Below are 13,656 nucleotides of genomic sequence, written 5' to 3' on the forward strand. Positions count from 1 at the left end.
GAGAACTGACATTTAAAAAATACTTGATCTTTTGATCTTTGAACACAGGTTCTCTTTGTTTATTTAAAAAAGAAAGTGAAAGTGTTAGTTGCTCAATCTTGTTTGACTCTTTGCAACCCCATGGACTGTAGCTGGCCAGGGTCCTTTGTCCATGGAATTCTCCAGGCAATAATACTGGAGTGGGTTGCCATTCTCTTCAGGGAATCTTCCCAACCCAGGGATCAAACCTGTGTTTCCTGCATTGTAGGCAGATTCTTTACTGTCTGAGCTACCAGGGAAGCAAGCCCCTTGTTATTTAAGTGTTCCTTTGTTTCTTTCAGCAGTGTCTTGTAGTTATGTTTAGATCTTGCACATATTTTCTCTAACTTGCCACAATTTCATGATTTTTGAACCCAGTGAAAAGGTGGTATTAATTTTCATTTTTCTGTTGTTTGTTGCTGTTGGTTTTGTCATTAATTTTTTTGTAATTTTACCATCTCATTTTACAAATATTGGGGGAAATGCTAGAATTAGTTTAAAAGCTGTAATTGTTTATTGAAGGAAGTGCCCAGTAAGCTTTTTTTTTGTTTTGGAATGAGGTGGCATAGGATATAGTATGTGGATAGTTAAGGTATATAAAGGCATTATGTATTTGTTTTTTTAAGTAAAAATTTTATCTAGAGTTGATTGTGTAATTTGTTGTATATCCTGTTCACAGTGGTATTTATTGTGTTATCCATAATAACTTCAAGAATTCTTAGATTCATAATGTTACAACATTTACTTTAACATTTTGTCTGTATTCTGTTTAGGAAATACTTAAAGGACAGTTGGCTGAGAAAGATGGTAACCTCCAGCAGTGGCGGGAAGAACGCGATCAACTGGTTGCAGCTTTAGAAATAGAGCTGAAAGCACTGATCTCCAGTAATGTACAAAAAGATAATGAAATCGAACAATTAAAAAAGATCACATCAGAGGCTTCTAAGACAGTCAGTAGAATGTTATTCTATGCCTTTTTTGATTAAACATAGGAGTTTTTCAAAATTATTTAATTGATTAACTTTTAAAGAATAAAAATGTTAGTAGATCAGTGGGGAATCATAGGTTGAAAAAATTATTTACATATTTGCCATGAATTTTGAGTTTTCAGAGTTTATCATTATAGTTGACTCATCAGTGACTGGTTGAGGAATAGTACTTTCTCTAATATTTTGGCCATATCTTCAGATAGAGTATTTAGAAAATAAACAACTGGTGATTTAGTCCCTCATCTGTCTTTAAAATATGGCAGTGTGACTCAGCCTGAACTCTTGCTGATATTTACATATTTGAGCCCAGCCTAAATTTATGATAAAGATACACACTGTTTTTGAAAATAAGCACAATGGTGAGATGTGAGTCATTCAGCGGGTACTTTTTTTTTTTTCTTGGCCATACCACTCAGCTTGCAAGATCTTAGTTCTGTGACCAGAGATTGAATCCAGGCCCCAGTAGTGAGAGCTCTGAGTTCTAACCACTGGACTACCAGCAAATTCCCAGGAGCTACTTTTGTAATATGCACTGGAGTTAGGAACCCTAGATGAAGAAAGCATTGCATTTCTCAGTTAACTGATTCCCAGGAAAATTGAATCAGGGTACATCTAAAGCTAGTCTTTCCAGAGTAAATGATTGGCATTTGAAAATATGCCATTCTAAAGCCTTCAGATAAATAATAAAATAAATGTGTATGTGTGTATCTGTCTCTTACATCAAAAGCCTCGTGATTCTCAGAGAAATACTGTCTGCTCAAAACAGGTATTAGCATGTGGTATAAATTGTACAGAAGAGAAAGTTAGAAAAATGAGGTATCAACTGCTGTCACTGTGGTTTTGGGACCTTTAGGAAAATTACTTAACATTTGTGAACTTTAAATCAGAGGTGATGATGTCTTCCTAATGGAATTGTGAAAATTTATTGAGAGTGTTTGTAAAACAGTTAACACAGTTATTACCATAGTGGAAGTCAGTACATGCTAGTTGCTTTCCACATTATGAGTGCAAATAGGATCTTTTTTACTTGCTATTTTGGGTAGGTGACATAAGAGATGTATTTCACTTTTGATTTTGGTGGTAGTGATTAGAGGGTCCATGTTGAAATTTATCAAGTTTAGCAATGTAAATCTGATATTTTTTAATATATCCCTTAAATAGGGTTTAGGAATAGAGCATGTCCTGTGACTAAGTGGGATGAAGAGTGTGCAGCAAGGAAAAGTTTAGTTATCAGTATAGTCTTTTCTACTCTAATTCTGTAATTGCATTCCTAAGACACCTCTAGTTTTTCAGAATTACGTTATCAAAGGGATTTGGGAGGTTTAAGCTCCAACCTAGTACAGACTGTGGCTTTGTTATTTAATGTCTCTAGGTCTCTATTTCCTATATGGAAAGTAGATACAATGATTCTTGCCAAGTCTAACTATGAGTTGCAGTGAAAGTAAAATGAGGAGAATATATGTAAAACACCTTGGAACTTGAAAGTAATCTTTCAAATTTCTGTTTAGGTCAGACTCAGAAGAGGCTGGAAAGTTGCTGAGTCTCTGAGCATGCAAAAGAGGAAGAAGGAGAGTTAGTTAGTCATTGAAGTCTTTAGTTACTTCCAGTGTTTAATTCATCCAAATCTTGATTTCATATTCTCTAGGTGAATTATTTTAATGTATATTTGGTTACAGCAGCTTGTTGCTTTAATATTTCCTTACTTTAGGAAAAACAGACCATGGATAGCCAGCCCACACAAATGAGTTCGGCAAATCCTGGCAGAATTGAAACTGAACCTCAGTCAACAAGTTTTGAAATTTCCAGATGTGAAGTCGAGGTGGGTATTTGATAACACAGTCTGTTCTTTAACCTTCTTTGCCAATGACCATTAATTGCTAAATAACACTTGAAAGTATAATTTAATCAGCTGTTGAAGATATCTTGCTGTACAGTTAGCTATGAGTGCTCTTGGGGAGGAGAACTAAAGGCTTTTGAGGGGGGATGCAATTCTCCTGAGGAAATTTGATCCCCCAAAAGATACTGATCTCGTCAACGTGATACTGATCTCAAACAACAGATCTTTTAACATAAATAAATTTGATGGTCAGAAATAGGAAATCCCACAAAAGATAAAATTTGGATGACTGTTTTCTCTTGTAAGTAGTCCATTTAATAAGCATTCTACTAACAGTATTTTTTGGAAATTTTACCCACTTTACAACTTTATCACCAGTCCCAGTAACCTCACAATGAAGTTTCTTTGGTTTGAAGCGGCTTTGGGGTTCTGTGACTCATGTTGTATAGCATAGACTTTATCAGAGTGCCTATGAAATAGGTAAAAACCACATGTCACCTTTTGAAAATAAGATTACTTTTTAAAATATTTATTTCAAAAACATTTAATGGAAGCATTCATTGTTAGGAACCTTGCTAAGCCCTGAGGATAAAGACATAAATCACCATCCTCGAGGAGTAAGAATTCTAATAAGACAGGTATTTAATGACTGTCTTGTTTGACCATTCAGACTGCGTGTTATGAAGAGAGTGCTGGGAAGGGACACTGAGGCAGATAGGATGGATTTTGCTTGAGTGGCTGTGTAGGAAAAGTAACATTATGCTGGGTCTTGAAGGCTAATGGAAGTTTACCAAGCAGAGAATGGGAAGAGAAAGGCATTTTAATTCAGGAAAATAGCATAAGCCATTCCTTACAAGACTTCAGAAGAATCGTGTTAACTTCCACCACATGCTGTTAGTCACAGAAGCCATTAAGGCCAGCCTCCATTCAGGGGAGGGGGAATGAGACTCTCTGAATAGGAAGACTAGTATTTGCAGCAAACTGTAGTTTACCACAATGAGGGTGCTTATTACCTGGTAGCTCAGACGATAAAAAATCTGCCTGCATTGTGCGAGACCTGGGTTCAATCCCTGGGTTGGTAAGATCCCCTGGAGAAGGGAATGGCTACGCATTCCAGTATTCTTGCCTGGAAAACCCCATGGACAGAGGAGCCTGATAGACTATAGTCCATGGGGTCCGAAAGAGTTGGACACGACTGAACAACTTTCAATAGACTGTAGGTAATGGAATAGATAGGGTGCTTATTAAAAATCCTAGACTCTTTCCTTTGAGATTCCTGATTTAGTAAATTTGTGGTAGAGTTCAAGAATTTTTTAAACTATTTCTCCAGAGGATTCTTATGATGAAACAGGTTTGGGAAATACTGAGTACCATGTGTTAACCTGGAGAAAGTAGATGAGAACTCACTCTTTCTATCCCTGTTGTGGTGAGTTTGACCCAAACGTTTTATCTTTCCCAATTCATTGTTTTTAATAGGTATTTGAGAGAGGGAATTTTTGGCAATTTAGAAATTCATGTTCTGCAAATAAGATTTGTTTTCCTTATAAATTCTGTTGTAGGATGGATCTGTAGTCCTTGACTCTTGTGAAGTGTCAACAGAAAATAATCAAAGCACTCGATTTCCAAAACCTGAGTTAGAGATTCAATTTACACCTTTACAGCCAAACAGAATGGCAGTGAAACACCCAGGTTGTACCTCACCAGTGACGGTTAAGATTCCCAAGACCCGAAAGAGGAAGAGTCATGAAATGGAAGAGGTAAATACTTAACTATTAAGTGAACTAAACAAGTAAGTTTTATTATTATTAAGTTCATCTATATAGTTAAACTCTGTTACATTGCCCTCCTGTTCATAAGCACTAGTGTTAGAACCCAAAGTCATAGTTTACAGTATATTTAATACTGTTAAGAATGTTGCTGTGGTAAATAGTCCTCAAACAAAGCTTGAGGATTTTAAAATGTGTAGATTTCCTTGTTTCAGTGAAGCTGTGATAGGTCAAATGGTGGTGAATTTTAGTAGAAAGCGATTTCAGTATTCCAGTTCCGTTCATACTTAGGCACTTTCCCTCGTTTGGAATAGAAAAGGGATTAAGGATAAAGGAATTAGAGAAACTGAAATCACTAACTTGCTTGAATATAATCCTTGTGATTTAGTTAAAATCTTAGGTCTCTATGATCATAGTAGGTTTCAGAAGAGAAATTCTTTATCTGTGAGTCAGTATGAAAATTTGGATCTTATTTAGTGGTAGGCCAAAAATGATTTACTTCTTTACTTCTTGCTTTCTGATTGTGGGGTTACCAACCTTCTATCATATTCTAGTCATGTAGGTTCAGCAAGTCACATAAACTTTCTGATTCTCACTTTCCTCCTTTTGAAATAAAGAATTAGATATAATATGTTTTAAATGTTTTGCTTTTGTTCCACCTGTAATAGGTACATAATAAATGACAATATTTATGTTAAAAGCAATATTTATGTTTAAAACTCTTTAGCACAATAACTTTTTCTCCAACTTGTCTTTTTCACTTCTTTAAAGAGTAGTGTATTTTCAAGCTGGTGGAAGAACAGAAATAATATTAAACATACTCCTGAGGCTCTCTGTCAGGTAATACATTTGATGAATGAATATTATTTAGCATATTTCTTGCTACATGTAGAACACCTTAAAAATTGTTTTGGAGAGCCTTAGTTAACTTTTATTCTATATTTAATACACTTAGATACCATTAAGATACAGATGACTCTTGGACAACATGAGGGCCCAGTGCCAGTCATTGTGCAGAAAAATCTTGTGTAACGTACAGTTGGCTCTGGGAGTGTGAGGTTCCTCATCCGTGGATTCAACCAAAGTACAGAGTGTACTTTGAATAGTATTTACTATGGAAAAATATCAGTGTATAAGTGGACTCATGCATTTCAAACCTGTGTTGTTCAAGGGTCAACTCTACTAAGTAGTTTGATTTCATCATCATCTGTTAACATAGTGACTGACAGCTATGTCGACTTGATTCATTTTTTTCAAGGGAAAAGGAAAAATTGACTGTGTACTCCGAGGGTTAAGAGACAGTTATTTTATTCATTTTACTGCTGGTATATACTCCCCATTTCAGAATTACAACAACAGATTGTTGTAAGTAAACCATGTAGAAACTTAAAAATTTTAACTGATTTAGCTAGGCTCTTTACTGCTGTAGTAAACAGTGTTGTGAAGTCTTCAGGAAAATAATTTATACAATGCTGTATTCTACTCTCATGAAGACTCCAAATTTGAAGTGCTCTATTGAAAACAGCAAGTGTGATGCAGTTACCATATTTTCTTCCTTTGCTTTCCTTGTGTATCTGTCTTTCCTCTCTTTAGAAAATCTGCTTCTTGTCATCCTTATGACTTTACTTTGTAACTTGAATTCTGAGGTTCAGTCATGATCTTCTCTCTCATTCTGTTCTTGCCTTTTTCCCCCCTTTTATGCTTATCATGTTTAGCACAGTTAGGATTTTCACAAGTTCAATTCAGTTAATACACTACGAAAGATTTTGTCTTAAGTAAGGTTATGTGGGGAAAAAGAGTAAGATGTCATGCCTATTTAGTACTGAAGGCAGATTTTATTTCTTCACTATCATTTTGTACCTGTGCTTACACTGAAGATTTTTGTTTTGTTTTCAGTGTTGCTAAGTACCAAATAGAGGTCATGCTCAACATGATTTGGGAGTTGGGAAAAGGGTAGATATATTACTATGTTGTATTTTAAAGATGGGACTCAAAAGATATTATCTCTTCATTTAACTAATGTAATTTCATTATGATGCATGTGAAAAAATATACCTTCAATCATTTTGTAATAAAAACATGTATTATGTCATCACACTGCACTTAAACCTACGTATGTTATATATCAGTAATATTCACTGAAGGTGAACAAATTGTGAGAAAAAAGGTGTACCTTCAGTCAGGGTTTCTCAGCTTTAGCATGATTGACATTTTTGGCCAGATATTTCTTTGTTTTGAAGAGTTCAATGACCTGTACGTTGTGTTTTTTAGCAGTATTCCTGGCCTCCACCCACTAGTTGCCATTAAACTTGCCTCTTATCCCCAGCAATGACAGCCATAAATATCTTCAGACATTGCCAGTGTCCCCTGGGGACAGAATTGCTTCTGGTTAAGAACTGTTTACTTGGTTTTTTGTTTGTTTGTTTTCTTTTTTTCTTCCTCTGGAGTCTAGAGAGAGAAAGAATATGTTGTCAAGAAATTAATCCGTGCTGAACTTCATTATTTTTAGGACTTTGTGAAATTTGAAAATAAGAAGAATGCTACACCAAGAACTAATTTGAAGTCCCCTGTTTCTGAGCATAGAAATTCTTCTGTCAAAAAGGAACAAAAGGTTTGTCTTATAATTTGTCCAAAATTGACCATTTTCATAAGTTAAATTTGTGAAGTAGATGATGAAAATAAAAATGTCAAATTTGATTAGTAATTATTCAGAAGTTGAGTTTTGTCCAATTATAACTCATTTATATTCCATTTTCTATTCATCTAATTCAGCTTAGAATACACAACCTTTAACATTTGACAAGTAGCAGGTACTTCTTGATGTATTCATCTCTGTCTTAGCATTCTTATCACACTCATTCTCTGGCCCTTTCATCCCTCTCCTTATATTATTAACCCCAAGTTCCCTGCCTGAGAATTTATAACTTGTGTCTGGCCTCTTTAATTCAACTATGGCTATAACTGTTTGTTCTAGCATGCCTCATTACCAATAACAAAAAAAAAAATGTTTGTTTCTTAGGTTTCTATACGCCCATCATCTAAGAAAACTTACTCTTTACGGAGTCACGCATCCACAATTGGTGTAAATGGGTCTGCTAAGAAAAAAGAAGGAACGCTGCAGAAATTTGGAGACTTCTTACAGCATTCTCCGACTATTCTTCAATCCAAAGGTTTGCAGACTGTTAATTAGATGGCCCTTTATGTCAGATGCGTGGTGTTTTCTAATGTCTGCCTGGCGTAAGCTCAGCCACAGTGACTCTTCTCCAGTAGACACTGTTCTGTGTTAGGTGTTGAGGGGGGAAACATGAGAGTGTGATGTGCCTTGGTGTTCACTGTGTGGTGGAAGAGAGCAATCTCTATATAAATAATTGATCCAGAGGAGCTTCCCAGGTGGTGCTAGTGGTAAAGAACCTGCCTGCCAGTGCAAGAGATGTAAGAGACATGGGTTCCATCCCTGAGATGGAACGATTCTGTGGAGAAGGGAATGGCAACCCACTCCACTATTCTTGCCTGGAGACACCAATGGACAGAGGAGCTTGGAGGACTACATTTGTGGGGTCACACAGAGTTAGACACAACTGAAGCGACTTAGCACGTATGCATGTAGACTGCTTAATGCGTTGTAGAGATACAAGGAAAGAGCTATGGTAGTATTGGAGGAAAAGAACTGTTGGGGGCTATGGGAAGATTTGATATTAATAGACGAGATGGGATTTAACTTGGGTATTGAAATACTGGAAGATTATACCTCCTAGACGTAACCACTGTTAGTATTATGGTATATATTTTAGTGCTTTTTTCCTCTGCATGGATAAATATTACCTAATCTTATGTACTATATCAAAAACATATTTCTTTAAATATCTATTAAGTTTAGTTGCTTAATGCTTTTTTCTTTATAATGTAGACATATTAATACCCTGGTATTAATATGTGCTAAGATACATATTCTCTCTATATACACATCTACCAGAAAGAACAGTTTTAACATAAGTAGAGTACCCGGAAAGTATAGGACTTGTATAGGCAGTTCTAGGTAGCAGTATGCATCTGGCATCTAGAATGTGGAGAGATTATTAGGAGGAAGGGGGCAGGAAGGAGTGAGTTTTCATGTTTTCATGGAATTACCTGAGTGGTGGTGGTGGTAGGATAAATTGGAGACTAGAGGTGGGGAGAATGAGGAGGGAAAGTGACTAAAAACAAGGGGATAGTTGAATTGAGTCACGTTGGTTATGTAAAAATACTTTGTGTAAAAACTTAACCACAGAGCTTCCCCAACTTTCTTGGTTCACAGTGCCCTTAATGTGTCAGTAATTTTTTTCAGTGCATCCATGCACCCAAAGAAACACCTAAATAGTCCCATCCATTAATACTTAAGGCCAAACAATCCCTGAAAATTTAGCTTCTGAAAATCCAGGTTGCTAAAATATGTCACCATCAAAAGGAAGGATATTTGATACCTTTTTGAAACTCTGAACTATCCTGAGTTGAGTGTCACTGTTTTCCTTAGAAATAAATATTCCAAGTTGCTCTTGTGAATTTGCTTCAGCATGCCTTGGTGCACAGTTTGGGAACTTCAGACTTAGATCCATTTGTGTGTATATATATATATTTAATAGTATACATTCTTTGAAAGGTATCGTTTGTATAAGCATAGAAAATATCTGGAGAGGTAAACAGCAAATTGTTAAATGTCTAAATTTGGAGAGGTGAGACTTGTTATTTTAGATTCTTAGGTATTCTATTTAATTATATTGACCATTGTTTATATTTATTTAGTTGCATAGTTGTGTCCGACCCTTTGTGACCCCATGGACTGTAGCCCACCAGGCTCCTCTGTCCATGGGATTTCCCAGCAAGAATACTGGAGTGGGTTGCCATTTCCTTCTCCAGGGGATCTTCCTGACCCAGGAATTGAACCTGAGTCTCCTGCACTGCAGGTAGATTCTTTCCTGACTGAGCTACGAGGGAAGCCCCTCTCCTTGAAAACATATTTCCTTTTGATATATAAATAATATATAGCCAGAAAAAGCAATGAATATATGGTTTATATATTAAAAGGAAACATGTTTTCAAGTAGAGGGAAGTACCCAGATGGTAATGACTTCCTGAGTTGGTTGATTTAGCTTAACAGCTTCCCTACTATATACCCGGTGTGGGTTTTTTTTTAAAAACTCCTTTCTAGGAATATAAAGATTCCATGTTTTGGATTGTAACAGCAGTACATGTCTGTTGTTGATCACTTGGAAATAAAGGGAAAAAAGAAGAAAATAGAGGCTAATTCTTAAAATTCTGTTGTTCTGATAACTACTCTTAATCCATTACTCAGTATCACTGGTCTCCCCATTTATCCCTTACTCCTATCTCCTATCCATTCGGTACACAGCAGCCAGAGTGATCTTTTCAGAGTACAAATTATTTAAGCCTGTAATTTTTTGTTTTCTTGTTGCCTTTCCCAGTAGGATATAAGCTCTACAAGTGCAGCATGTCTGTCTTGTTTCCATCTTTGGCTCTTAGTACAGTGGTTTGCACATAGTAGTGAGGGATTCTGAGGCTCCAACCTAAAATCCTGTGTGTGATTTGTTTCAGGCTGACCATGGGCGATTACGAAAGTTTAACCTGTTAGGCCTCATAAGGGAAAACTTCCCTTCCCACGTCAAACATGATACACAGCCAGTGCATTCCAGTCTTTGAAGGGAGTTAGTCAGTCAAGGACTCAGGTCTCCTGTTGGCCATACTCTTACACATATCTGCATTCCTAGCCTGTGTGTGTGTACTAGTCACTCAGTCGTGCCCAATTCTTTGTGGCCCCCATGGACTGTAGCCTGCTAGGCTCCTCGTCCATGAAATTCTCCAGGCAAGAATAGTGAGTGGGTTGCCATTTCCTTCTCCAGGGGATCTTCCTGACCCAGGGATTGAACCTAGGTCTCCTGCATTGCAGGCGGATTCTTTTACCACTGAGCCACCACGGAATTCCTAGCCTAGGGGCCTTCATTTGGATGCTCCTAATTGAGTGCCTTTGGTAGAGAATGTCCTCAGGAGTCTCTGCTGAAGACCTTATGATGGGGAAGGAGAAGGACTACTTTTCTAGTCCTCGCCCTCCCCTCTGGTCTCCAGCACCAAGGTCCATAAAACTGCAAGTGCAGGAGCCTTTTGACAATGATAGAACCACCACTTCTGTGCTGATCCATCTGACCCAGACCATGCATTATTCCATGGGGGAGTGTGGAACAGGGTGGGAGTTGGTATGTTCTCAGTTTAGCCTCTTGTTTGTTCAGTTGCAGTAGAAGGTTAAAGGCTTTAACTTTCATGTTGACTTGTCTTAATTAGCTACTCAGACATTTGGCAGCTCAGCTCTTAGGCTCAGCTCAGCCCTTGACAGGTAGACACTTAATTCTGCATATTTCCTTAAATGTTTTCTTTAAAAAAAATTTTGTTTTGATATCATATATATATATATGGATTTTATATCCATAAGTTTTCCCAAATGGAAATGTTTTCTGCTGAAATCAGTATGTGTCTGTTTAAATAAATAAATAAGGCAGATGTACAAAGTAAGAAATTGAAAAATTCTTTTTAAACTTCCGAGAAACGACCAACTGTTAAAAATTTGGTTTCTGTCTTTTAATCTATGTATCTGTGTGCATGTGTTTTTTAACTGGAAGTAAATGGCTCACAATTACAAGTGGCTCACAATTACAAGTTACTTTTACTTAATATTCATGTGGGCATCTTTACATGTGAATACTGAACTTGCTCTGCCACCTTATTATTCTTAATGCTACATAGTCCACTGTGTATGTGTACTGATCTTTTCCGTAAATGTAGTATAAACCTCTTCCAAGTCATTAAAGATGCCTGAGTTTTACTGGTGGTAGTATACTTTACCAATATATAAATTTACCAAATTTACAACATTTCAACCTTTACAATATGTTGAACTTTAGTGAAGTGATATTTTATTTGCCTTTCTATTTTTGCTGTTGATCATTAAGTCATATATTTATCAGGCATTTCTTTGTTTTCTATTCATGTCCTTTCACCATTTATAAATTGCAGTGCTTTTTAATATGGCTCTTTATTAAGGATTTACAATATTTGCAATTAGGAAATTATTTCAGGATTTAACTGATAAATTTTTTTCATAGCAAAGAAGATAATTGAAACGATGAGCTCTTCAAAGTTCTCGAATGTAGAAGTAAGTAAAGAAAATGTGTCTCGACCAAAACGGGCCAAACGAAAATTATACACAAGTGAAATTTCATCTCCTATTGATATATCTGGCCAAGTGGTAAGCTATGATTTCAGTTCTCTTAAAAGTAAAACTCTTTATGTTCTTTTTAATTCTGAAGTACTCTTAAAATTTGAATTATATAGTGGTTTGAATCTTTTATTCTGTACACCGAGTTTTGTAAAACTTGCTTTAAAAGTTATACTGTTGGTACTGGATGTGTTAAGTTTATAGTAATTGAATGTGAATGCTGCATTAATGTATACAAGTGTCACATGCATCTGCATTTGTAAACTCATTAGAATTTTAGAATTTTAATTCCATCAATAGAATTATCACTGTTTAATAATCTATTGGCTTCTAACATCTGTTTTTCATGTTATCTTTATCATAAGAGTTGTACAAATCTGGGCCTAAGTCTGCCTGGTTAAAATAAAGACTTGACATTCAGTCATTTCCTCTCACTTTCCCTCTAAGACTTCCATGTTCTCTTAAGAAAAGACTAGTTTGTCACCCTGACTGTGTGACTCATTCTCCTTACTCAGAACATGCTGTTCTATTACAGGGAAAGTTCTAATTTTCCATCATGCTTGCATTTACCTAGTGGATAAAAGTGAAGATAGGAAAGTAATTAAAGGAAAAGCCTTCAACAGGAAGTGGCCAAGAAAAATCAGGAGAGACCTTTTTGTGACAGTAGCTGTCAGATAAAAGATAGACACTTGAAGCAAGTAGTAAAGAATTAGGGTAAAGAATTAGGGTCATTAGGACTTGCTTTTCCAAGTGCTGTTCTCTTGGTTACTTTTTTCCATCTGTCTGATGAGTACATGATTTTCTCCCTTAGCTGAAATTGTTTCTTTTCTTAGTTGCAAAATAATGCTCTACTTGTTATTGCAAAAAATAATTTCTTTAAAATTACTTGAGATACTTGGCTCAAAATATTTTAGTTATTATTTCAAGCTATGTATGTCCGGAACTCAGTAAAAGTATGGATTTCTTTAATTTTAGAATGAGGTGGTGTTGTAAGAATCTTTTATAAAGTCTACTGCCTTAGGCATGCTTTTTTATAGAAGATAGTGTAACTGCAGTCCAGGAGGACAAAAATTACTGTCATGTACTTATTATTTCAGTTTATTAAACACTGAAATGTGAACATATCTTATTAATTGTAAGTAAGCTTTCATTTTTACTTTTATTTTCACTTATAAAAATGTGTGAAATTGTTCATTTCAGATTTTGATGGACCATAAAGAGAAAGAAAGCGATCATCAGATTCTCAAACGACGACTTCGAACCAAAACAGTCAAATAAATCACTTATGGAGAATATTTTAATATAAATTTTATATTCATAATCATTGTAACTTGTCATGACTTTTTAAAGATAATTGTATATACTGTGTTGCATCAAATCCGTTTGTGTATACATTGTTATTTTGTACTGGTATAATTTTAATTCAATAAAGAAAACATATCAACAATAAGTTTACTTGCCTACTTTTTTAAGGCTTTTAAATAATAGCTTCTTTTCATAATAGCTTCTTTTTAATAATAGCTTCTTTTATCCTAGGCATGGGCCCAGTGAGGAGCCAAGGAAAGATGCTGTGGTTTTTGTTTGTGTTTATGTAGATAGATGTTGTAAGTTAGATCTTTGGTTTACTTATATTTAACTGTTGCAGGACTTGCTTTTATTGCATCTGTTAGGAAATACAGGTGATTTTACATATCTGTTTGTATAGGAAGTAAGGGTGTATAGGTCATCTGGTTGCTAAAATGTGCACATATTTTAGAAAAGATCTCAGGTTTTTAATTAGAATGT

General features: G+C 35.7%; 1 protein-coding gene across 8 annotated transcripts in view; it reads left to right on the forward strand.

Annotated features, from left to right (window-relative positions):
- Nucleotides 1-13,321, forward strand: part of KIF20B (kinesin family member 20B) — a 79,697-nt gene extending 66,376 nt beyond the window's left edge. For 6 of the 8 annotated variants that reach the window (XM_070470622.1, XM_070470623.1, XM_070470620.1 and 3 more), the window contains 8 exons: nt 792-968; nt 2,716-2,826; nt 4,404-4,601; nt 5,382-5,450; nt 7,120-7,221; nt 7,630-7,780; nt 11,759-11,901; nt 13,072-13,321. In XM_070470622.1, coding sequence (XP_070326723.1) covers nt 792-968; nt 2,716-2,826; nt 4,404-4,601; nt 5,382-5,450; nt 7,120-7,221; nt 7,630-7,780; nt 11,759-11,901; nt 13,072-13,149 — 1,029 coding nt within the window. In that variant the 3' untranslated portion in view covers nt 13,150-13,321. The remainder of the gene's footprint in view (nt 1-791; nt 969-2,715; nt 2,827-4,403; nt 4,602-5,381; nt 5,451-7,119; nt 7,222-7,629; nt 7,781-11,758; nt 11,902-13,071) is intronic. The other 2 variants (XM_070470624.1, XM_070470627.1) reach the window with 1 other exon arrangement.
- The last annotated feature ends 335 nt before the right edge of the window (nt 13,322-13,656 follow it).

This window comes from Odocoileus virginianus, chromosome 7 (genome assembly GCF_023699985.2).
Source record: "Odocoileus virginianus isolate 20LAN1187 ecotype Illinois chromosome 7, Ovbor_1.2, whole genome shotgun sequence".
NCBI classification, from domain to species: domain Eukaryota; kingdom Metazoa; phylum Chordata; class Mammalia; order Artiodactyla; family Cervidae; genus Odocoileus; species Odocoileus virginianus.